Source organism: Opisthocomus hoazin, chromosome 8 (genome assembly GCF_030867145.1).
Source record: "Opisthocomus hoazin isolate bOpiHoa1 chromosome 8, bOpiHoa1.hap1, whole genome shotgun sequence".
NCBI lineage: Eukaryota > Metazoa > Chordata > Aves > Opisthocomiformes > Opisthocomidae > Opisthocomus > Opisthocomus hoazin.
The window spans coordinates 27,943,576-27,969,471 of NC_134421.1; the positions used below are offsets into that span (position 1 = coordinate 27,943,576).

At 42.0% G+C, this 25,896-nt stretch overlaps 2 protein-coding genes across 5 annotated transcripts in view; one reads left to right on the top strand and one right to left on the bottom strand.

Moving 5' to 3' along the window:
- METTL25 (methyltransferase like 25) overlaps positions 1-1,538 on the bottom strand; it is an 87,307-nt gene extending 85,769 nt beyond the window's left edge. For 2 of the 4 annotated variants that reach the window (XR_012764774.1, XM_075428345.1), the window contains exon 1: positions 1,229-1,491. Coding sequence is in view for 3 of the 4 variants with exons in the window: in XM_075428345.1 (XP_075284460.1) it covers positions 1,229-1,463 (235 nt within the window). In the remaining variant the exon portion in view is untranslated. Of the gene's footprint in view, positions 1-1,228 lie in introns of all 4 variants that reach the window. The other 2 variants (XM_075428346.1, XM_075428344.1) reach the window with 2 other exon arrangements.
- Positions 1,432-8,638, top strand: CCDC59 (coiled-coil domain containing 59). Its single transcript, XM_075428347.1, has 4 exons — positions 1,432-1,732; positions 2,944-3,166; positions 5,662-5,761; positions 8,383-8,638. The coding sequence occupies exons 1-4, from the start codon at positions 1,597-1,599 to the stop codon at positions 8,542-8,544; spliced, it is 621 nt and encodes a 206-aa protein (XP_075284462.1). The 5' UTR covers positions 1,432-1,596; the 3' UTR covers positions 8,545-8,638.
- The last annotated feature ends 17,258 nt before the right edge of the window (positions 8,639-25,896 follow it).

Consider the following 25,896-nt stretch of genomic DNA (forward strand, 5'->3'; position numbering starts at 1 on the left):
AGTTTTGAAACTGATCTCTTTGCTGGGGCTCAGTTGCACCAAAAACCATACCTTTCAGGTGCTTCATCTTCATTTCTGTGCTCTGCCTGAAAGCATATTACTGGTGTGTTTCCCTTCTACTTGGGCTGCAGTAAATTCAGTAATGCAGTTTCATAGCTGGCCTCCCCTTGAGTTACTTGAAAATTACTAAAAATATGAAGTGCTTCTTAAATAACTCTTGTCAGAAATAAAACTGCTTTCTGTCTTCCTTCGCCAGACACTCATTATTGCAGACATATAGGAAAGTGGTGTGTAAGACTTTTCCAGCTGTCCTCCACGTTTCCAGAGTTTCAGCATTTGGAGGATTTTTAACTGTCACATCTTTCCACTCATGTGGAGGGGTGGGGGGTTTTTTTGGTTCATTTTACTTCTGTTCTTCAGAAACCAGTCAGAGCGAAGGAGTCTGACAGTTAGGAGTTTCATTCCATTTCTAAACAATGAAATTTATAAGACGAGACTGAGAGCCTCCCAACATGCGGTTCCTCGCACGGCAGCTCTCCTTCCCCACACCCGGGACGGCTCCAGACGCACCCGGTCACCCCGGGCAAGAAAAGCGCAGCCGGGGCAAACATAGGCATGGAAAAATCAGGAATTGCTCCAGCTGAAGGCAAAAACCAATGGGAATGGCACCAGCCAGGCAGCGGGAAGACACGGGGGGGGGGGGGAAGGCAGCTCAGCAGAGTCGTGTGAAATTCTCCTGTTTTATTAAAGCAAGGGAAATGATTTTCACAGAATGACAGAATGGTAGGGGTTGGAAGAGACCTCTGTGGACCATCTGGTCCAACCCCCCTGCCGAAGCAGGGTCACCTACAGCAGCTGCACAGGACCGCGTCCAAGCGGGTCTTTAAAATCTCCAGAGAAGGAGACTCCACAGCCTCCCTGGGCAGCCTGTTCCAGGGCTCCGTCAACGTGGATTTTAAACGTGGATAGGAAGATAACGAGCGAGGAAAGAAACCGATGAGCATGAGGCGGCTGGGGGGGGGAGGGGGCACTGAGCAGCCCACAGCTGGCCCCAGCAGCCCAGGTAGAGCAGGAGGCCGCCGCACTGCCGCAACCCCCCGCGGGCCGTTACACCGGCCCGAGCCACAGCCCCGCCACCGGCCCCCAGCCCCGAGGGCCGCCGCCTCGCAGCAGGGCCCTCCCCGCCGCGGAGACCTGCGGGCCCGGCCCCCCCCCCGCCTCGACTCACCCCACAGCGCCGCCGTGGCGCCGGAGGCCTCCCCCAGGGGGCGCCGCAGCACCTCCAGGACGGCGTCGGGGGGCGGTGCCACCAGCCGGTCCCACAGCGCGCGCGTGTAGAACTCCACCGTGTGGGCGCGGCACAGCGGCAGCGCGCGCGCCAGGAACTGCGCCGCGCGCCGCAGCGTCCCCGCCGCCTCCGCCGGCGACAGTTGGGTCGGCAATGCGGCGGCCGGCCGCGACATGGCGCCGCGGGAGGCCGCGGCCTGCGCTCGGCTCGGCTCGGCTCGGCGGCTACGGAGGCGGGTGAATCGAGCGCCGAGTGGCGGCGGCGCAGCTCGGTGACGTCGTCTCGCTGTGCGACGCCGGGGGGGGGCGATGGTGATGGCGGCGGCGCCGCGCGGCGGGCAGGGAGCGGCGGCGGAAGATGCGGGCGCGGCGGCCCGCGGTCCCCGCCGAAAGCGGCCGTGGAGGCCGGTCTGGCTGCGCGACGTCGTGGGCAGCGTCCAGGAGGGTGAGCCGGGGTCGGGGGACAGCTGGCGGCGAGGGAGGCCCGGGCCCAGCCCGCCGGTCGCGGCCCTGCTGGGCCTCCCGCCGTGCCGCTGCGCTGGGTCGGCCGGGCCCGCCCGCCCGCCGTGGCGAGGGGTTACGCGGCGCGGGGCCGGTGGCTGGCGGAGCTGGGGAGCGCGGGGCCTGCTGGGGGCCGGTGGCGGCGGGTCTCTGCGCCGGGGCTCGCCGTTAGTTTGCTGTGAAGGTGTGTGTTTCGGGTGGAAGCGTATTTGGAAACAGGTTCAGGCGGTTCGCAGGTAGTTACGGAAGCGTAAAAATAAACTGAGAGGAAAAAAGAGCATCGGCTTGTGCAGTGCTTCTCTGAAAAGTCAGCTGTGGCGAAAGACTCAAAGGAAGAGTTGGGAGTAATTTGGACTTGCTGCCCAGAGAAACTATTTTGTTAATGAATATTGTAAATTAGTAGCTCTTAAGGCTAATGCAATAAAAAATAGCATATTAAGGTATTAGGAAAAAAACGTGCAAACTTAAGATTGGTAAGTCATTGTATAATGATGGAGATTGAAACATCCATTACCTGATGTTTCCTTTAAGGCTAAAACCATTTTAAGTTGTAGCATACTTTTGAAGTTGTAGAAAAGCTCTTCCTGGGCAGGTGTAGAAAGAAAGTAATCGCGCTAAAAATACCATTTGTGTGAGAAGGTGTGACGGAATATTAATCTAGCAAAATACAGTGGTTTAGTGACTTTTTTTTCATGTGGCGCTGCTACTGCATACTGCTTCAGCAGCCAGTATTACTGTTACCATTGTCTTTTTGAGACTATCTTTAGGAATCTGTTTTGAAATCTATTTTAATGTTGCTTATGAAGGTGTCAAAAGTAGGAGAGAAGTGAAATGTTAATACATCTTTTCACTGTACTCAAAAAGCATTGGTAAAGGTATATAATGCTGAGTGTGCGTTAAGTAGTATGTTTGCAATGGCATGTTCTGTCAAGAGTTTAGGTGTCAATTTTCAGTAAATGTGTACAAACTATAGTAGGGAACAGATTTTTAACAATGTTTTTTCCTTGAATTTTTGACAGGTCCATGTTAAAATTAGCACAAATAGTGGGTTTTTTTTCTATTTGGGAAAATTCGTTGAAATGTTCCTGGCAACAGTTAAACGGTTTGGTGCTACTTCAGTGCATGTGTGTTTAATCCTTTTTCTTATGTTTTCAGGACGAGGATTTGCGTTTCAGAGAAAGCTAAAGGTTGAAAGACAGTACAGGAAATTATTGAAAAAGGGAAGAAAGGTCAATTCGCAACAGGATGATCAGTTTACCGATACTTATCCAGAGCACTTGAAACATCTTTACCTGGCCGAGGAAGAAATGCTTAAGAAACGGCGCAGGGCTCCAGATGATTCGGTTTTATCAGAAGAAAAACTTAGTAAAGCAGTAGAGTAAGTTTTTGAAATGTCTTTAAAAAAAAGTAATTGTTTCCATCATTGAAGAAATATTTTAAATCTTATACTTTAACATGGAATTCAGTGTGGCAATATGCTGTAGCAAAAAAATGCCATTAGGTCTTAAACGTTTTTCCTGATAGAAAATTTAAACATACAGTTTTGTTGTGTTTGCATCGGAATCAGAAAGCAAAACTGATGATGTTTAGGGCTTGATTCCACAGACATAGTATGACAGTTACCATTGTACCTAAAGGATAGGGTTCAGCCCAAGAACAGTCAGTCTTTGGCCGATTTGTTACCGAATCTATGAAGAGAAGAGCCTGCTTTTTAGGTGTGTGGTTTCGAGTCTGGAGTTTTCCTTTGAACTGATTCTCAGTATTTTAACATTAATACCACTTTTCAGAAATATTTTTTTGCATTATCTTTCTGTTCCCAATTTGATAAGTTGTCTCCTTCATACCGTACTGTTTTTCTGCTAGAATGAGCAATATTGTGTGCAGTTCTTTTGTGGTATGGCTAGTTTGGGGGGGGATTTTAGCTACAAACTTAAAAAAAAAAAGAGGGAAATGGAGGATTTAGTAAAACCTTAAGACAGTGAAGTGTTCTTGATCAAAGTAGTAATTTTAAGTAATAGAGATACTAGTTATAATAACAGTTATAATAGTTTGCCAGGGGTGTTTGGATTTGGGGGGGGGGGGGGTTCTTTTGTTTTAAATTTACTTAAAATAACCGGGAGAAGTCAAATGGAGTTTCTCACTTGTGGTCTAACAAATACCAGACAACTTAAACCATTTTTTTCCATGTGTGACAGTATTTCCCCCTGAAATCTTGGTTAGGTATGTCAGTAAAATGAAAAGCGTGGTCACTCAGGTCTAACACTGTCATGGCAGCGTTTTTAAAACAGCATTCAAGTACAGTAATTGAGGTAATGCCCTTTTGTCCTCAGTACAAGGAGTGCCATAAGTCTTTGAATTCCAGGGTGTATCTACATCTAAACTTTCCTGGGAAGAATGCTCGGTAGCAAGGGGAAAGGCAGGCAGATCTAAGCCCAGCAGTGGGAGAAAGGTAGAGTTTTTCCTGGAACAGGCAGCTAGTTTGTGAGGATATCTGAAATAGGACTGATGTTTTTCTTTAAATCAGAGTGTTTTTAAATTTTGCTTAAACTGTGATCACTGTGATTGTAAACTGAATTTAATAATTCTGCAAAAATGTGATTGCTAGTCTGTGAGGTGGTGTGGTGCGTAAAGTCTGTTAGAGTTCAGTGTTCTATTGGAATGTAAAATAAGGCTTTGGTTAGGTAATTCCATTTGTAGCATATACTGCAAAATACATAGTTTTGTGTTTGAGATGATGAGGTGTCATTACACAGTATTGCCACAAGATGGAGATGAGAATAAAGCAAAAATTCCCCCCCCACCCCCCCCCCCCACGAAGACCATGATATTTGTAAATGAAAATATAAGTAAATATCATCTCTTTCATTTTTGATTGTCTGGAATCTCCTAGATGATGACAGCTAGTTTTCAACTTTTTGTAGTGCGAGTAATAAAGTAATCAAAACCTTATTTTGTGAACAGTTGTTAGATATTTGACAAGGCTTATATTTTTCAAGTGTGAAATGTCTTTGCTGCCACACTGTTTATGTGATGGTTTTATTGTGAATCAGAAAAAAAATAGTTTAGAACTAAATAACCAGAAAAATTCACTCAAAGTAGTATGACAGTAAATGCCGGGCAAATGGCGCTGGTTTTCTTGTACTGTTTTCTTTGGTGAAAGATACCTGGGCAGTGTTTTTTATATTGAAATTTGGAAGGAATATAATTTCAGTTCCTATTTCCAGAACATTAAGGAAAATAATACGTACCATTTCAGTTCCTAATTCCAGAAGATGAAGGGCAATAATATGCCATCTCCTTTAGGAAGAAACTTTTAGAAAGGTGTTGTTACTACTGTGCTTTTGCACCTTGCCATGTCAGTCTGACTTCTCTGTCAGGCAGTCTGCCAGCAGCTGGCTGTACGCATATCTCTGCAGTTGCATCTATATGTCAGAAGTAGAAAGAGATAATACAGCTCTAAGCTAGCACATTTGTTTTTTCTAGCTCTGAAGATCTCGCACGATGGGGAAACCCCCCCCATCTTTTAGGCACTTTTCAATCTTTTTGAAACATCATCCGTGTGCAGATAAAGAAGGTATAGGTGTTACTAAAGTTGCGTGCAACCTTCGGTATACTCTGCATTGGAGGAGTTTATCTTTCTGTGTTTCCATGCTAGCTGCTCATTGCATTACACGTAATGATTCTGGGTATCATGTAAGTGTGGTGCAAAGAGGATGAGCCTTCTGAAATCTATTTCTAATTAACTTTCCCAAATATGAAAAGGACAGTGGGAGAGTGGAAGACTATGCTCTGATTCTGCAGCGGCTGTGGGATACGTGGTTATGTCTGGTGAGTGACAGTCCATATCTGAAGTACATGTACTTTTTCTTACAGGCCAGTTATGACTGAAGGGAAGTTTAAGAAGAAAACATCCAATCAGAAGGCAAAAGAAGAGTATGAAAAAATAAAGGCTGAGCATGCTAGAAAGAAAGAGGTAACTCTTAAACAGAGATCTTTCTTGGTTGTAGGCAAAGACTAGATTAATACCATTTCCACCCATCAGTGTTCCATCTGGATCCCCATAGGACCATAGGAGAGGAACACGGGTATTGATATTCTTTCAGTCTTTTTCGACTTGACTAATATTCAGGCATGCAGGTGTTCAGTGTTGTCATTCTCTTTGTTACTGTTTTTGTCTTGCAGTTGCCATTAGCAGGATTTTATTATGTCAGTTGGTACATCAAGAAAAACTTAGAGCTTGATCTGCATATTCCAGTGGAATATACTAACCTCTTAAATATTGTAGAAGGGAAAGTAGTAACAGTGCCATCATCTTGTGATGAGAAATTAAATACCCATCGTATTTCTTATGGTGTTACCACATTTCAGTCTTCATTTTACCTTTTTATGTGCTTTGACTAACAGTTAAACAGTTAAATGTAATAGTTTCCATGCCTAAAATATTGAGCAGTTTTTTCCCTTTCTAATTTAATGGCACTTATTCTTACAGGGCGTATCTTAGTATTATCATTGCTGAATAACTCAATTGAGTTACTCATTTGAGACATCCTTATTCAACTAGTTTTGTTCTCTCCCAGTACACTGTTGATTGCACTGTAATATGGCACACATTGTAACACTGTAGAAGTTGTGTAACTTGCTGCTGACAAAACTAAATTTCAGTAACTACTGTATAAATATTACATAAATATATAGCTGGATAAAACATTATTTCTTCAGTTTAGCTGTTTTGAAAACTAGAGTAGTTTTATGCAAGCTGATCTGTGATTCTGGGCGAGTTACATGATTGTTCAGCTGCGAGCTTTTTTGAATATTAGATACAGATCATGCTAGAAGAAATGAATGCTATGACCAGCTTATTTAGAGGAGATAGGAGCAAACAAAAACACAGCAAATCTGCAAGGAATTTTCTTTGAGCAGCACACAAGAGTTGCGTGAGGGGAGGTGTTAGCATTTCTGGTCTTCTTCAAGATATTTAGGCAAAACAAATAGTGGCTAAGTGCCACATTAACAGTAATCGTTTGTGTGGAATGTTGGTGTGATGATCACATATTTTACCCTCACATATGTTAGCGAACAGCGGATTTGCTGTTACTTATTTCGGGAAAAGGAGTAAGCTTAAAGGCACAGTTTTGGCCTCCACTCTGTAGAGAAAAGGTAGCGATTAGCAGAGATCAGAAAAAAAACAAATATAAGTAACAGATACCTAAGATGAATGTTCTTGGTTTGAGTAAGCATTTGGTTGGTAGCTTAAATGGATGTTGTTTACAACAGTATGCTGAACAGCAGTAAAATTATTAGATAGGAAGTGAATTACAGGTTAGAGTTGATGCTACTCTGGTTTAGAGAAAAAAAAGCAATGAATTATATCTATCATTGTTACTGTAAAATACTTGAATCATTCTGAATGGAGAGATGGTATATTTGCAGGTTTTGGAGGGTTTTTTTTCCCCCAGAAGCCTCTTAGATTTCTATTTAGAAATATTTTCTTGGGCTATTTCCAGTCGATTTTACATTCTATATCACAGAGTATTTTTTCATACTGATTTTTGTACATGACAGAAGCTGGCTGTGACATGGAAAACAAAAATATAATTGATAAATTACCATCTGTTTGAGCATTCTACAGAAACAACTGCTTTTGTGGTCAGCACTACATTACAAACAATAAGCTTTATGAGAAGAAATCGCCCAAATGAACTGAAGCAGTCCTTCAGTCTGATTGGTGATGTCTTGCGTATTTTGGTGGGATGTGATATAAGTGATAAGCAAGCTCGTTAGCTTGTTTGCTGTGGAGCTTTGCCCACATTACTTACTAAAATTACAACACTAGAGAATGGGGTGTAAGCTGTTTTGTAAAAACTGAATGTACTATCATGATAATTATTCATGTAGTTTAAATGCCTCCATTAGTGTTTGGCTGCATGTGCTGTCCCCTCAACACAGAAAGTTTGTACAGCTGAAAATTTGGTTAGGGGTTCTCCCCCTGCCCCACCCCCCCAGTAAAGACAGCAGTCTGTGTTGCTTTGAAAAGGGCGAGTCACTAGTAGTTTTGTCGTAAGTTGCCCAAGGTAGTGCTGCTTGTACTGTTGTCCCAGTGTCGCAAACCTGCCCAACTTCCAGCTCCAGATATGTCCATATCCTATGTGCCAGTCCCATGCAGATGTGTCCAGTATGCTAGCACATCTGTACTGGCGAGACGTATACATGGGGGCTGCTGGATCAGTCTTTCTTTCTTGCACTCAAGAGGGGAAGGTGGGATATTTTTGCCATTTTGTCATTTAAGGAGGAAAATCAAGGAGCTCATTTTGCAGAAACAAAGTAGTATGTGTTTGAGTGACAAACCTATCGTGGGATGTTCTACTGAAGAAAACTCGGCGCTTCTCTTGAAGCTTTAGGCAATATAATCTGTTTTGATTGCAGTATGCACTGAAGGAGCATCCCAATTAAGCTTTTAAGAGTAACAGCATTTCTAGTGTCAGTACAATGCTTAATTGCCAGTATCTTTACAAAGAGAAATTTTATTGCTTATAGGTAGGTTCATGGTTACAGAAGGTATATAATTATTTCATAATTATATCTATTTAATTTCAGGAAGCAGAAAAAAGAAGACAACAAAGAGAAGCAGCTCAACGGTTGTACAAGCAAAAAAAAATGGAAGCTTATAAAATACTGTGTAAGAAGACAAAAAGAGGACAGCCAAATCTAAACTTACAAATGGAGTTTCTTCTTCAGAAAATACAGCAGAATACGTAAACCTCTGCATACATCTTAATTGTGTGTTTTGAGTTACCTATGGACAGTTTATTAAATTACTTTTAATAAATAGTATCTTTTTGCTTCTGTGTGACTTTTGTCATTGGCTTGATTTATCTCATCAGTCCAATAGTGGAGGATGTTCGTCGTGGAAATATATATTCAGTGCTGAGAGTGAGAGAGATCTGGTACCTTGAAAATGAATGGTCTGTATTTCTAAACTTAATTCCTGTTAGCTACGTAATACCCTGAATTCCAAATCATTAGAGCCTACTACCATCTGAACATGAATCTGCATAGTGTAAAGCTTTTATTTTCTAGCTCTGACACTTCCTGCAATTTTGACTACTAAAATTATGCTTACTTGAGAGGAGTGAAATGATACCTGCGGCGTAACTGATGTCTCTCAAACTGCCAAGGTTAGGAGTGTGTCTTAGGTGCTGTCGGATAGGGTTAGGTACATGAAAACAAAGAATAAAACTGTGCTTGGATGGATATGATATATCATTCTCCACAAAGAATAAAACTTACCAAAGGTCCGAAAATGGTTTGAATGTAAAGATCTTGTAGACTTAACATATACTTTGTGCTTGGTGATTTGTACTTTGGTGATTTGTTTTGTTCATAAACTGAAGTATGACTCTTTAGCTACGATGGATCAGGTAGATGGGTTGAGATTTTCGTATGCTGAGTATATCAAGTTTCTAATCTGTGTTCTTTGGAACATCTTTAGAAAAAAAATTCTTTTAAACCTTGATTTGAAGAGGCAGTTAGTGATCTTTGGCCTAATAAAGCGTTCTTAGTAAGCTATTTTTCTTAAGTTTATGCAGGAGAATACTATTGTAGTTTTGCCTTTATTTCTGTCTAATTTGGCAGTCAAGAAGCAATACTGAGGTTTTTTCTGTATATAATAAAGACTGGTTAGACACTGAAGTAAGGAATGTCTTGGAAGAGATTTCTCAGGACATGCTCCATAAGATTTTTCAATAGATTTACAGTATGATAGTGTTAAATTATCTCATTTAGAAGTTGATGTCAACAGCAAAAAAATTGTTATTTAAAATACATGTGAAAAATAGTTTTGAATTGTGTGACAAGTGCTGTTAAATGAGGAATAGCTCAGGGGTTTGAGTTGTCTATAATGTTTCTTGTGTCAGTATCCTGAGGCTTTTTCCACCTGAGCTTGTTACACCTTTTGCAAGGCTTTGAATCCTTGTGCTGTGGTGTTGTTTAGGAGCAGCTGCACACAAGTCGTAAGGCAGTGCACCAGCAGAAAATGTGTGGAGCAGCTTATCCTGGAGGTCCTCATCAAGCAAGTGGAGGAAAAGAAGGTTATCAGGAGTAGTCAGCATGGATTCACCAAGGAGAAATCATGCTTGACCAATCTGATAGCTTTCTACAATGGTGTGACTGGCTGGGTAGATGAGGGGAGAGCTGTGGATGTTGTCTACCTCGACTTCAACAAGGCTTTCGACACTGTCTCCCATAATACCCTCCTAGGGAAGCTCAGGAAGTGTGGGCTGGATGAGTGCTCGGCTCGGTGGATTGAGAACTGGCTGAATGGCAGAGCTCAGAGGGTTGTCATCAGCAGCACTGAGTCTAGTTGGAGGCTGGTAACTAGTGGTGTTCCTCAGGGGTCAGTGCTGGGCCCAGCCTTGTTTAACTTCATCAGTGACCTGGATGAAGAGTTAGAATGTACCCTCAGCAATTTTGCTGATGACACCAAACTGGGAGGTGTGGTAGATACACTGCAAGGCTGTGCTGCCTTCAGCGTGACCTGGATAGGCTGGAAAGTTGGGCAGAGAGGAACCTCATGAGGTTCAACAAGTGCAAGTGCAGGGTCCTGCACCTGAGGGGGAACAACCCCATGCATCAGTACAGGCTCGGGGCGGACCTGCTGGAGAGCAGCTGTGCGGAGAGGGACCCGGGTGTCGTGGTGGACGACAGGTTAACCATGAGCCAGCAGTGTGCCCTGGCTGCCAAGAAGGCCAATGGCATCCTGGGGTGCATTAGGAGGAGTGTAGCCAGCAGGTCGAGGGAGGTTCTTCTTCCCCTCTACGCTGCCCTAGTGAGGCCCCATCTGGAGTACTCTGTCCATTTCTGGGCTCCCCACTTCAAGAAAGATGAGAAGCTACTGGAGAGAGTCCAGCAGAGGACTACGAGGATGATGAGGGGACTGGAACATCTCTTCTACGAGGAGAGGCTGAGGGAGCTGGGCTTGTTCAGCCTGAAGAAGAGAAGTCTGCGAGGGGACCTAGTAAATGCCTATAAATATCTGAAGGGTGGGTGTCAGGAGGATGGGGCCAAACTCTTTTCAGTGGTGCCCAGCGACGGGACAAGGGGCAATGGGCACAAACTGAGGCACAGGAAGTTCCGTCTGAACATGAGGAAGAACTTCTTCCCTCTGAGGGTGACGGAGCCCTGGAACAGGCTGCCCAGGGAGGTTGTGTAGTCTCCTTCTCTGGAGATACTCAAGACCCGCCTGGACAAGGTCCTGTGCAGCCTGCTGTAGGCGACCCTGCTTCGGCAGGAGGGTTGGACTAGATGACCCACAGAGGTCCCTTCCAACCCCTACCATTGTGTGATTCTGTGATTTTCTTGAGATGGACATGTCCATTCTAGGAGAGAAAGGGAGTGTAAACTTGACATGCTTACTCTGTTTTATACTTTTTCTTCTGTTTTGTGTTTTTTTCTGATAATTGCTGTAATTGCTAATTTTTAATGGCTTTGAGCTGAAACATTAAAGAGCAGAAATCTGCAAAGTGCCCTGGAAGTGGTAAAGGCAAGTTTTGACAAAGAGTCTGTTTCGATTCTTGTCATTCTAGGCTGTCGTCTTTTAAGTAATTCAAACTACAACTATTTGAAATTAGGTTTTTTTATCAGTAGTGCAAAAGACTTAAAACATTAGTTTTGTGTAACTTGTGAATAACATGAAACCTCTTCCGTGTGAATTCATGGTTGCAGTTCTTCCGTTTTTCGTTTGTGTGTGTCTGTTACTCTATATTATCTTTTATCATTCTTTGGCTAAGGAAATGTTAAACACAAGTATCCTGAACTGTCATCTCAAAACGATGTCTTCTCGGTTTGCTGTCAGTTCCCTTATAAACCCGCTGAGCAGATGTTTGCCATGATGTCAGCTATCTGGAAAGATTTCAGGAAATCCTAAGTTTTAGACCAGTAATTCAATTGTTCAGTGGCCATTCTGGATTACTAGTATTGCTATAGATACTGGTACACAGTCTAAATACCGGGACATTTTTAGATGCCATGTTTATCTGTACAGCATTTAGATAAAGTTTGAATTATGCATTTGAAATCCAGATTTTCATCTCTTGTGTTGAAATAAGTGAAAAATTTACTATCAAAATATTCCATGTGCTTGATTCTTCCTGGAGAACAGTAGGACATATGAGCTAATAATTACTTTTTTTTTAGGACTTGTGATATAATTTTCCTCTGTAAGTTTTTTTGCAAATGGACTCTAAATGTACATATACATCATGTGACCAGTTAGGATTCTTAGTTCACTCAAGTCACTTAATGGCCTCATATCGTTCCTCCTTAGTAATAAGAAGTCTCAGTTGATCAGCGGAAAAGAACAGATTTCTGCTCTGAAAAGAAGTCTCTGTTTTTTACTGGTGTTATTCCCTGGTTTTGTTTAAGAATTAGAGTGTTGAGCAACATTCAGAATTCATAGTATCTGTTCCACAGTATTGGTCATTAAAATTTAATCTTACCTCATTCTGAATTTAACTGTTGCCCTTCTCTTTAGTCTTTTTTATTCCATGTTTTTGGTGATATTTAACACAAAACAGACCAGGTTTATCTGATTTTCCTGAAGAGGCACGTGAAGATGCCTCCCTCTCCCCAGTGTTTCAGATAACCTGATCAGGCAGAGCACTTAATCAAAAACCAGTGCAGTATCTGACCTCAGCCCCAGCATTGCTGATTTCAAGGAGGAGAGGGATTTTCTGTCTTCTGCCCCCGTTGCTTTCTCTCCTCCATAGCTTTGTTTGATTTGAAGATAGAAAGGGGCTATGGCTAAGCCCAGCTTCTTACAGACTCTTATACAAGAGAATCTTTTTTTTTTTTCCACCAGAAGTTATTTCTTGATGAAACAGTTCTAAAAAGGAAGAAGTTAAAATCACGTATTTCCTCATACTGTGCTTTGCTGATTACCATGAAGGAGCAGCCTCGGACAGTAGTCGTGAGAGGCCCGTGCAGTCCAGCATCTCGGCTGCTTCCTGAGCCCGCGCTTCTGCACTCCCAAACCTCTCAGATTAATTTGGTGTGGCTGGAAGGCAGCGATAGCCGTGGTGATGCTGAGTGGCTCGTGGTCGTACGGGTAGAGAAGGCAATCGAACCTTTGCTTTCATTTACAGAGTAGCACTGTAAGAGCTGACCCAGCATCTTGCTATGGAGAAAAGTATGGAGAATGGAGGGAAGGAATGTTTTGAGGAAGGAAATAAAGATCTTACTACTTTTTTTGATCTGGTCATCACTAGAAAATAGTCCGATGGCAATTATGTGGGTTTATGGAGGCTGCCTGTAAAAGCTGCTGCTTTCAACTGTGTCTTTTAATTTGAAACATATGAGAAGTTAGTCCAATGGGATATTAAATCCTTACAACAGGCACAAGCAATTTCTGTTTGAAAGTGTGATCCACTTAAGTACCAAGAAATTACCCCTACTTCTGCTGTTTTTTATTAAACTTTGCAGTGAACATGTAGTGAAGATATTGAAATGTGACAAAAAGCAGCGTAAGTCCTGTTGCAATGATTTTTTTTTTTCCTCCCTAGTCACACACTCAACTTCTATCTTTTCTAGCAGTTTGGTTTTTATTCTCTGAAAACCTGAAGATCTCAGGTAGTTATGTCCTTCCAGTACATCTTGTGAGTGAGATGAAGTGGAAGGGATAGGGCTGCACAGTTTGAAATTTTATTTTTTAGTTTGGATATTCAGTGAATGCAGGTGACTTCAGACATCTCTTTTTTGCCTTTCATTATAGACTGGTGAAGCTGTGAATCAGAAATAAGGGAGGGAAGAAAGCATCGGGTACAATACATTCATTTTTTCTTTTTGGTTCTCAGGAACAGAGTGTGAAGCTTCCCTTGCTCCTTTTGCAGGTAACTTCTTGGGAAATCATAATAGTGACTTAAATGGATCATCTCATTGAGCTGGCTTTGGCAGTATAAGGACTCTCTCACCCTGCAGCCTTCTTGAAAGAAATTTTTCTCTGCCACTATAGGAACAAGAAAACAAAAACTTCCATCCATTGAGATACGAAGGCTTTGGAAATGCAGGACAATGTAGACTTTGGATTTTTTTTTATCTTTATAGTGTGATAAATTATGCCTGCACTAAGAATTAGGTAAAGAACATGAAGCTAAAAACCTGATTGTAATCTTAAAACCAGTTCTTGGGTTTTTGAAGTAGTGTCTATTTCTGCTTTAAGAAAGTAATGTTTTAAAATCATTAATCAAAGAATTTAGAAGGAGTTCTGAATGGATTAATGGACAGAAGTGTTGCAAGTGTAAGAAAAATGGAAGGGCACTCCATTTAATGAAATCAGTGAGGACAGGACAGAGCTCTGAAATAGCAATTTCAGTAGAATTTTTATGAACTCATGCATGCTTTCTGAAAATTGCTGAGTGGGTGATTAATAATGAACTGAGAACCATGCAGCTAGCTTGCTGAACTTCCTCTAAAGAAAACCTTTATGGGATGTGAAAAAGAAAAAGAAGTCTCAAGTGGTTCAGTCTGTACTCTTGGTAAAATAATTGTTGGTCCATTCATAAAAATTATGTGTACCTGGACCTGCAACATCCCAGTTGTTCTATCTTTTGTGCACAGCTTTGTCATGAACTTTGTTGTCTTCTGTGTAGTTTTTAATGAATAGCAATCTGGAGCGTTATTTTCAAGTCTGGATTTCTTTATATATTTTCCCAAAAGAGAGATTATACCCACATCTGTATCTATTTTTTTTAATATCCTGGTAACAACCCAATTGAGGAAACACATATGTCTGTATACAAACCTATGTTTGAGGATCCTACTTTTTGAATTAAAGAAAATAAACATTATAAAAATAAAGTTAGCTTGATATTTTACGAAGCTACTCAGTCCACACTTGCTCACTAGATAATGTGATAAGTGGCACATAGATTGAAATTATCAGTATACAAAAATGCTGAATTTTATTTTGTCTTCCAACTGCCATGAGACAATTTGTTTTACGAACCCCCAAGTGCTAAAAGCAGAAAGACTGTTTCCCTAAGGAGGGTCTTTGGTTTCTGCTCACGGTAGGTGCCCTGATGCTGGAATCCAGGATCTGCAGGTTAAATGGTGATGGCTCTGCTGCACCAGTCTGTTTATGGGGCGTCAGAGTGGGCTAAATCCCCCTTTGATGTGCTCCTCACGGAGTAAATGCTGTTCTTTGTAACTGAACCAGAAAAAAATACCTCTGGATCTGACCCTTCATAGTTGCCAGGTTTTGAGAGCTGATACCATGTTTTAAGACTGTCCCTCTAATCTAAGAAACAATTGATTTTTGGAACAAAGAAATGGAAGAAAAGTACTATTTGTTACACATCAACGTACACAAGTACAGTCCCAAGAGGAGAAAGACATTTAGTGGGTTTTCATATGTGTTACTGGAAACCTGTAGTGAAAAGTAACAGCAGGCTACAGCTAAGTGGTTCTTTTGTGTACTTTTTAGCATGATGATTGCTCCTATCAATTATGTTTGGATACCTCAGGGGATTAAGGAGGGTTCTAGAGATTGGTAGTTGGAGACTGACCTTTTCATTTAGGTCCTGTGCTTATATTTATTGTGACCATAGTGACTAAACCCTTTTCTTCCTGAGAGCTATGCAGTAGCTAGAAGTTTTCGGTGGTAAATGTACCCTGTGTCATGAAATCATATAGCTCATGGTTTTAGCAGTCCACAGAAGTGCAGAGAAAGGGAATAATATGTTTAATCAGAAGTGACTTCAGACAAAGCTGAAGATGATAGAAACTACAAAACAGGTATGAAGAAGAGTAGTGGTTCTCCAGCTAACAGCAGGATCACACTTTCAAATAGCTGTCACTAATAATTTGGGAAGAAATGAGCAAATAAAATCATTATGGAAATAAATGCAGGTATGCATGCTATTTCTTCTATAATACCTATAAACAGCACAAGTGGTGAGACATACAGTATACAGAGTGACTGTAATGTAGCAGTCTCGTGCATTGAAGAATTAACTCCACAGGAGGTCTCAAAATCAGGAGTATGGTGCAGTATGGGCTTGGGTTGCCCTGGGATATTGATGCACGTTTTCATTGTTCCTGCATTTTTTACTTGGAAAAAAAAGTAAGGAAGCTACAAGAGTGTGGTTTATCTTTTTTGTATATTTCAGAAATCACAGTTTTACATCTGATGACCCTGCCATGCAGTGAAAGATGTTCTGAGACATGAAAAGTAACAAGTAAAAACAACAGAGAATTCCTGAAATGTTTTTTGACAAACTGAAAGTAGTTTTATTTGTCCTGCTTTAAGAATATAAATGTAATGTTCTAACTGGAATGTTCTTAAGGTTTTCTGTAGTCAATGAGGATACCATTGAGGGACAAATAATCTTATCCGAACATAAATCACAGATATCGCTCATAGAGATACATACGTATCCCTAGGGAGTTTATGGTGACTAGTCCTAACATCTAGACTTCTAGAGACAGGTGAGATGAATCCTGTCTTCTGCCTTGAAGAAGCCTTTGCGAGGGTCATTTGACAACAACACTTAATTAGAAGTGCATGATTCACAGTGCACTTCTGTTAAAATTCAGACACAGACTGTGAGACACTTTCTGAGCAATAGAAGGGTAAAACAGTTCTGAATGTATCAGATACAGCTGACCAGGGCGGGGCGGCAGGGTAACCCGTCCCTCAGATCCCTTTGAGCAGGGAGCTGTTAATTTTGTTACAGAAGTTTCTTGATTTGTCCCTAGAATTTTCTTTTTTTTTTAGTTAAAGAGTAATGAATTGCAACAAGATAGGGTTTTTTTTCTTTTAGTTCTTTACGTGGTGTAATAAAGTACTAGCACTTAAATTTGACTGCCAATAGCTGATGGAAAGTACATGTCCTTCAGTTGCTGACGTTTCACCATCATCTAAAAGTCAAAGGCATGCTGACATGAAACTAGAAATAGTTCTCCTCCTTTTTAACATTTAAAAAAAATTAAAACTGTACTGTAATACGCAGTACGTTTTAAGTCAACAGCTAACTCCAATTAGTTACACATATGGCTTAGATTGCTTTAAGGAAACCCAGGTGGTGAAACGTGTACAGTAGCAAGATAATCATAGAAGCATAGGTTGGAAAAGACCTCTAAGACCATCAAGTCCAACCATCCACCCAACAACACTGTGCCTACTAAACCATATCCCAAAGTGCCATATCTACACGTGTTTTAAACACCTCCAGGGACGGTGACTCAACCACTGCTCTGGGCAGCCTGTTCCAATGTCTGACCACTCTTTCAGTAAAGAAATTTTTTCTAATATCTAATCTAAACCTCCCCTGATGCAACTTGAGGCCATTTGGTCTCGTCCTGTCACTAGTTAACTGGGAGAAGAGACCAACACCCACCTCACTACAACCTCCTTTCAGGTAGCTGTAGAGAGCAATAAGGTCCCCCCTCAGCCTCCTCTTCTCCAGACTAATCAGCCCCAGCTCTCTCAGCCTCTCCTCGTAAGACTTGTTCTCTAGACCCCTCACCAGCCTTGTTGCCCTTCTCTGGACATGCTTCAGCACCTCAATGTCCTTCTTGTAGTGAGGGGCCCAAAACAGAACACAGTACTCCAGGTGGGGCCTCCAAGTGCCAAGTACGATCACCTCCCTACTGCTGGCCACACTATTCCTGATACAAGCCAGGATGTCGCTGGCCTCCTTGGCCACCTGGGCACACTGCTGGCTCCTGTTCAGCTGGCTGTCAACCAACACCTCCAAGGTCCTTTTCTACCAGGCAACTTTCCAGCCACCCCTCCCCAAGCCTGTAGCCTTGCATTGGGTTGTTGTGATCCAAGTGCAGAACCCGGCATTTGGCCTTGTTGAACCTCATACAGTTGGCCTCAGCCCATCGATCCAGTCTGTCCAGCTCCCTCTGCAGGGCCTTTCTAACCTCAAGCAGATCAACACTCCCACCCAGCTTGTTGTCATCTTCAAAATTAGTGAGGGAGCACTCAATCCCCTCATCCGGATCATTGGTAAAGATGTTAAACAAGACCAGACCCAAAACAAAGCCCTGGGGAACACCACTCATGACCAGCCTCCAGCTGGATTTAACTCCATTCACCACCACTCTCTGCGCTCGGCCATTCAGCCAGTTCTTTATCCAGCAGAGAGTACCCATCCAAACCATGGGCAGCTAGTTTCTCCAGGAGGATACTGTGGGGAGCAGTGTGAAAGGCCTTACTAAAGTCCAGGTAGACAACATCCACAGCCTTTCCTTCGTCCACTAGGCAGGTCACCTGGTCATAGAAGGAGATCAGGTTGATAAAGAAGGATCTGACTTTCATGAACCCATGCTGGCTGGGCCTGAACTCCTGATTGTCCATCACATGCCCAGTGAGCACACTCAGGATGAATCGCTCCATAATCTTCCCCAGCATCGAGGTCAGGCTGACAGGTCTGTAGTTCCTGGGATCCTCCTTCAGACCCTTCTTGTGGATGGGTGTTACAATGATGATCCTCCAGTCATCTGGGACCTCCCCTGTTAGCCAGGACTGCTGATCGATGATGGAGAGTAGCTTGGCCAGCTCCTCCAGCAGTTCCCTCAGCACTCTTGGGTGGATCCCATCTGGCCCCATAGACTTGTGAGTGTCCAGGTTGAACAGCAGGTCACCAACTGCTTCCTCCTGGATTATGGGAGGTTTGTTCCACACTGCTTCCCTGTCTTCCAGCACTGGGGGCTGACTACCCTGGGAATAATCAGTCTGACTATTAAAGACTGAGGCAAAGAAGGCACTAAGTACCTCAGTCTTTCCTCATCCCTGTTGGCAATATTCCCCCTCACATCCGATAAGGGATGGAGACTCTCCTTGGCCCTCTTTTTGTTGTTGATGTATTTGTAAAAACATTTTTTGTTGTCCCTTACAACAGTGGCCAGAATGACTTTTAGATGAACTTTTGCCTTTCAAATTTCCTCTCTATATGATCTAACAAGACCCCTGTACTCCTCTTGACTTGCCTGCCCTTTCTTCCATAGGCGATAGACCCTCTTTTTTTTCCTGAGTCCCAGAAGGAGCTCACTGTTCAGCCAGGCTGGTCGTCTTCCCCACCAGTTCATCTTGCGGCACATGGGGACAGCCTGCTCCTGTGCCTTTAAGACTTCCTCCCTGAAGAATGTCCAGCCTGCCTGGACCCCTTTGCCCTTCAGGACTCTCTCCCAGGGGACCCTCTCAACCAGCATCCTGAACAGGCCAAAGTCTGCCCTCCAAAAGTTCATGGTGGTTGTTTTGCTGGCCTCCTTCTTCACTTCACTTCGAACCGAGAACTCTGTCATTTCATGGTCGCTAAGCCCAAGAAGGCCTCTGACCACCACACCTCCCACCAGTCCTTCTCTGTTAGTAAACAGCAGGTCTGGCAAGGCACATCCCCTGGCAGGCTCACTTACCAGCTGCATCAGGAAGTTATCTTCCACACACTCCAGGAACCTCCTAGACTGTCTCCTCTCTGCTGTGTTGTATTTCCAGCAGATGTCCGGTAAGTTACAGTCCTGCATGAGAACAAGGGCTAGCGATTGTGAGACTTCTGCCAGCCTCTTGTAGAAAAATTCATCTGCCTCTTCATCCTGGTTGGGTGGTCTATAACAGACTCTCAGCAGGATGTCTGGCTTTCCCCCTCATCTTCACCCAGAAGCATTCAACCTTGTCATCACAATCGTCGAGCTCTATGCAATTGAAGCAGTCCCTAACATACAGAGCCACCCCATCACCTCTCTTTCCTCGCCTATCCCTTCTGAAGAGCTTATAGCCATCCGTCGCAGCACTCCAGTCATGAGAGTCATCACACCATGTTTCTGTGATGGCAACCAAGTCATAGTTGTCCTGCTGCACAATGTCTTCCAGCTCCTCCTGTTTATTGCCCATGCATTGGTATAGGTGCACTTGAGCTGGGCTGTCGATCTCACCCCCAACCCCAGCATGCCACGCCTGAGCTCATCTCTAGTGAGCCTGGTTATGTCCCCTTCCCCCTTCGAACCTAGTTTAAAGCCCTCTTGTTAAGCCCTGCCAGCTCATGGGCAAGAATCCTTTTCCCCCTTTGAGACAGCTGGACTCCATCTGTTGCCAGCAGTCCCAGTGCCCTGTAAACCTCCCTATGATCAAAGAATGCAAAATTCAACTGACGGCACCAGTCCCTGAGCCACCTGTTAACCAGGTGAGTTTTCCTGCCCCTTTCAGTGCTGTTCCCTGCCACTGATGGGATGGAGGAAAACACCACCTGTGCCCCTGATCCCTCAACCGGTCGCCCCAGTGCCCTGAAGTCCCTTTTGATGGCCTTGGGACTTCTCTCTGCTATCTCATCACCGCCAACCTGCATTACCAACAGCGGGTAATAAGCAGAGGCTGCACCAGACCAGGGAGCTTCCACACCAGACCAGGGAGCTAGATTATGGTAAGGCCTTCATGTTTTATCATTCAGTTGTTAATATTTATGTTCAATTTCTTTTATTGTCTAGTGAAGTTAGATCAAAGATAAGGTAAAATAAATAAATACACTTTTTTGCAGAATAGAATCTTAAGTTGAATACTTAACAATGAATTGTTTAATCCATTTTTAGTTTCAAGGGCTGGTTGTAGTTTTGTGTGTAGAAGTGTCCGCCAGACTAGTCACGCTGGTGTTGTTCAGTGTTCTTTCCTCAAGAGGTGCATACACCAACCGAGTGTTTATAATTAAAACAGTCTTCAGGCTGCTATATTTTATGTTTCCAGCCTGCACCAGTTTTGGGTTTGCTCCCTGACGGTAGGACTGCTGTATTTTTGTTGAGGATTTTCCAGGGAGGAATGGAAGTAGCTGCCCTCCGCAGATGGCAGTCTTATTGGCAGGAGATCCATCAGATCTCACCATTTGGGATTTGCTGTGCACATACAAACTCTGCATTCAGTGCACACACAGTATGTCTGATCTGGCCCCAACTCATCAGATTTATGGCAGGGAGATTTGCAGCTGATCTGTACAGATACTGAGCATTTGAAGCTTCTAGAAATTTTACTGCATGTTTACATACATGGCACAAAACTGGTTTGCTCAGTATCCCTGACAGTTGGCAGTGCAGTATTCAAGTCTGCGTCCACGCTACTGGGTATTTAAAACTTAGGTGAAAGTGTTAGGTCATCAGACTTTATCAGACAAGATTACTAGACACAAAAAGTCCACTAACACCAAATATTTCATAACCCTACCATTTAATAAATTAAAGCCAAACTTATTTTTCGTAAGTGCAGTTGCTTTTGCTTCAGTGTCCTTTATTAGTTTGCATCTTTTTTTTATGACGACAGCTAAAAAAAAGCAACATTCTGCACATAGGATCATGGAGCGTATATCTGCTGGAGGTAGGACATCGCCTTTCAGATATAAAGCTGTAATATAAGGTATTTTATATTCCACTATAATCATTAATGTGTGTTTTTGTCATCTCAGAGAAATATGCTGTAATATAATTTCTGCTTTCGAATACAGCACATACATTTCATTCTCCAAAGACAATACAGTGAAAGCTTCTTTTTTAATACGGTTTTGATTCTCCAGTTAATGGTCCACATTATAGGTATACAAAGCATGAATTCGTACTGTATCACGATTTCTGATAATATTTATGATTTTTTTTTCTGCTACTTAGTTCATTTTGGGTTTTTTTCCCTTACATAAATAAAACTGGTTCCTTAGGTCTAAAATGGTTTATGAGTTTAATGAGGTAGAGAGAATTCCTTTTAAATTAATCTGGTATGCATAAAGATACATTTAGTGGTTGATAAACCAATACACATTAAAATATCAATTTATTTAAGGTACGTTTTTTGTAACTGTCATATAGTGTCAACGTGTTGAATTGCACTCCAGATTTGAAAACACATAACAGTATTTCATAGTCACTGTGCTCAAGATTAAAACAAAGGAAAGCAGATATAAATTACACATCCATACCCACATGTAGGTATCTCTAAACACTGGTCTGATTTTCAGGAATTTGCAGGAATTCCTTAAGATGGTCATTTTTTCTTTTAGAACTATGTCTTTTTGTCCAGGTGGTAGTGATTGCTGTTGTCAGTGTTATTTTAAAATCAATTGTATACATCATTTACTGAACCTGCAAGTATATGAGCTGTTGCTCCTTGATCCTTTTATACCATATTCTGCTCTGAAGGTAATCTGTTCTTTAATGCGTGGAGATAGTGTGTGGAGGTACACTGACAAATTGCCTTTGCAGTAAGAGCAATAAATCATGCCAAAAAATGGCATACACTTTATATTTAACAAATACTCTCGTTGCGAGTGCACAAAGAGGACAAAACACAGTTACGGCATGCACAGGAACACCTTCCACTTCTGCATCGTACTTATCTCAGTAGTAGAGCAAGTTGTCAAATTTTCAGCTGTGTAAGTCGGGGCAGGACAGCTCTTCCAACCCACATCCTCACTTCCCATCTCTGCTCAGAGCAAGCACATGTAGGAAGGGGCTTCATCTTAAATCAGTGGAGCTTAAGCACATGCTTGAAGTTAATTATAAGAAGTAAGAGAAAGTAAAAAGGAAAATAAAAGGCTACTTCATCCATCCTCTGACCTCTTATGTGGGCTTTTTTTTTTCATTTAAGTTGGAACCTAAGTCTTATATTTTATGTTTATTTCTGGCAGGTTACTGGTCATTACATCACACCTGACTGCATCATAAAAGCAAATGAGCAGTTATGTGGTAGTAGGCAGGCACAACGGGACCTCATTAAGAACAGTACCATGTTGGAAGCTTTCTGAAACACCAGATATTTGAGTACATTCTCAGATGTCAGAGTTAAGCATATTTTTGTGGGAATCCTGAGCTAGCACAGGCAGTAAATAGCATACAGGAGAAATTTTTCATGGAAGTTTTAAACTTCAAGTAAATTCTAAATATTGCTCATACCTTCAACCTTCACAACTGATGAGATCCTAAGGTTTTCTGAATAGGAGGTGGTCATTCTGTATATGATGAAAATGAAGATAGTTTGCCAACTTCCTTGGTTCTGAAAGGTAGAGATATTTTGCAAAAATAATATATAGGCACTACTTTCACAGTAGCACCCTTAATTTTTTAATATTTTAAAAACTCTTTTACAATAGGTCATTGCCTTCCTTGGATTTGAATTTGCAAAACAAAAACATGGGTAGAGTGAAGTCTGATTATTTATTATTTAAGGAAAAGCTGGTAACTGAAAAGCAAAAAAAGGAGAAAAAAGTAATCAGGAGTGAGCTTAGCCTGAAGCTGTAATGTGCAGATAAGACTGTCATAGCTTTGTATTTCCTTAGAAAGTCATTTGCGAAGTGTGAAATTAAGTTACGTCGGACTTCAGGCAGCTGTAAAAAAACGCACAACACCACAAAACAACAAAAAATCTCCAAAAGCAGGAACAGCTAGAAGCATCTCTGTCAGTCAGTTTGCAGTAGGTGTCTCTCAAAAAGGTCTAGTCTGATAAAAATTATGAACTTGATACAGAAATGATTCTTTGACCTGTGCCATTAAAAAAACATCAGAGTAGATGATTAGTGTATAACTTGTTTGCAGTTTGAATTATGATCTAATATGTTTAGGTATTATTGCTGCTCCTCCAAAATCTGATTTGCACTGAAGACTGAAGACTTTTGCATCTGTTAACAGTTGCAAATTAATTACAGGCTGAAAAGCTTTTCATTGTCCCTTAATTTTGTTGTCTTTTAGTTTCAGTTCTATGGTAGTATTAATAAACAGTAAACAGTTCTTCACAGACAGTAACAGAGCTATTGTATGTGAATGAAGAGATTTATTCTGGAGTTGATTTGGTAGTAGATGTAAGGAAGAAGCCTTCTTTGAAGAGATGGGGGCTCAGAGAAGTGTATTTTCTACATCTCTAACCAGCATAAAGGAAAAGATCTTGTTCTTCTTCCCGAATGTGTTTTCTTCTTTGATATATTAAGAGTGCACTTCATAAGCCTATGTTTTTTAAAGCAAAGTGACACATCACAGTAAAGTTGGGGGCCCAACAGAAGAGAAAGGGATGGAAGGTGCAGACAGATGGGAGAACTGGTAACAACTGTGTGTTTCTTAATGTGAACAATATTCAGATACAAGTTGAGATGAACTGCTGTTTCACAAAACCATTGCCTATAGGTAAAGAAATAACTCACAGAATTTAACAGAGAAGTTCACATTTACAGAACTTGTTTTATCATAAGAAGTTTATGACGTTTTATCATAAGCATCATCATAAGTTTTATGGTATATATCCAGGATATTTCTTTCACTTTAAAACAGGGGTGCCGTTGTAAGGAGCTAAATAATCTCAACTGGGAAAAAAAGGTGTAGAATATACCTTTCCTTAGCCGGAGTGTGCAAAATACGTGGTATGAAGCAAAGGGTTATTTCTTACCAAAAGACAGTCTTGTAATCTGTTTTGTATTTATTTTAAAACTTGAAACTAGTTTCAGGTTTTTAGATTTTTTTTTAAAAAAGCACTTTGAAATTTAAGTTTTCCCTGGGCCAACTGGCTTTGGATGTTTCCGAATGACTTGTTTCCATAGCAAAAGCAAACATATTATGAAGATAATTTTAACACATTTTTAAACATCTCACGTTTGTAGTTACCTGGTTTCAGATGATGGTATCAAATACCTGTCTACATTTCAGCTGAGTCACTCCACAGAAAAGATGGAGAGAAACAATTTGCAACACCCGTACTTCCACTGGTACTGCAAGCACTTTTCAGAGGCGTTTTTTGTTCTTGGTTAAGAAAAGCCCACTGGGTGGAGGCATGGAGCTGAATTTCATCAGGAGACAGCAATTCACAGATTAATACGCGTAAAAAAAGGAAGAGACATTAAGATCAAAAATTAGTAGACTTATTTAATGAAGTCTGTAAGACTTGATCATTATTTGGAGTTGCGCACCTTCCTTAAAACATTCTGATTATAATTTGAAATTGTTTCTCTCATTGTAATCTGTGAAAAACTTTTGTGAACTGCTCAGATGTATCCCTTGTTTTTAATTTTATGCTGTCCAATTACAATTTTGGCCATATTCTGCTCTAGCTTTGTTGGTTATGCAGATAACACTGTAACAGTTATGTATGTATTTACGCTTCCTAATCTACACAGGAGGAAACCCTGAAGTCTTGCAGTACAGAGTCTGCTTTAGTAATTTTTTTGGCTCTTCTGAGAGCTAATTACCAGTTTAACAACATTTTTCTCTTAACAGGGGCACCAAAGCTGAGAAAGGCTAACTGTTCCACAAGCCACTGTAGGTGGCATAACACCTTGTTTTCCACTACATTACATGTTTATCCCATGCTAAATAAGAGACTTGGCCACAACCTCTCAATGTCTCATCTGAACTTGCTGCCCAGGTAATAGCATCAACAAACAACCCTTCTTGCAGCAGAAACTGAGAGCAGTAGCAGAAGCTGACCACAACCCCACAACTTCCTTGGGCTCAGCTTTCTCCTGCAGGTGCTGCCAGCTGTGGCTGCGCATTCTGGTGGCCCCAGTGCCACAGGCAGCTCAAATGCTCTTAGCCTGGTGAACCTTTGCTCCTGGGGACAAACCTGCAATGACACCGAGGCTGTGCGTGCATCCCCCCGCAGCCGTTCAGCTGGAGGAGTTACTTCAACACAGCCAGTTACCTCACAGACTGAACTAGGGCGGTCTGAACAGAAGCAGTCTATGGACAGCTATTTCGTACATGCATAGGGATTTTGAATGGAGCGTTGTGAGGTGCTGGGATTTCTTAAGCTCTGACTACTCTGCTTTCCTGAGCTTTGGACACAGTTTCAGCCCAGGATCTCTGTCTGTCAGCTGTAATGATAGTGACATCTGTTGTTGACTGTTCCTCTGTTGATATATCTCAAAGCAACTTTGTATGAGGTCTGCTCTCTGGAACTGTGTGGGAAGAAAAAACAGTCAAATGAGACCTAGTTAGAGGCTTGACAAATATCCCCATAGCCAGCTCTCGTTAATGGAGGGACAAGTACCACAAGATCAGACTTTGTTGTAATTTTGTCTGTAGATGCCTATTCTGTACTCCCTTCCTGGAAAATGCTTGGAGAAAGTCTCCAGAAGAATTCCAATTAGTAAGTGCAGTCTT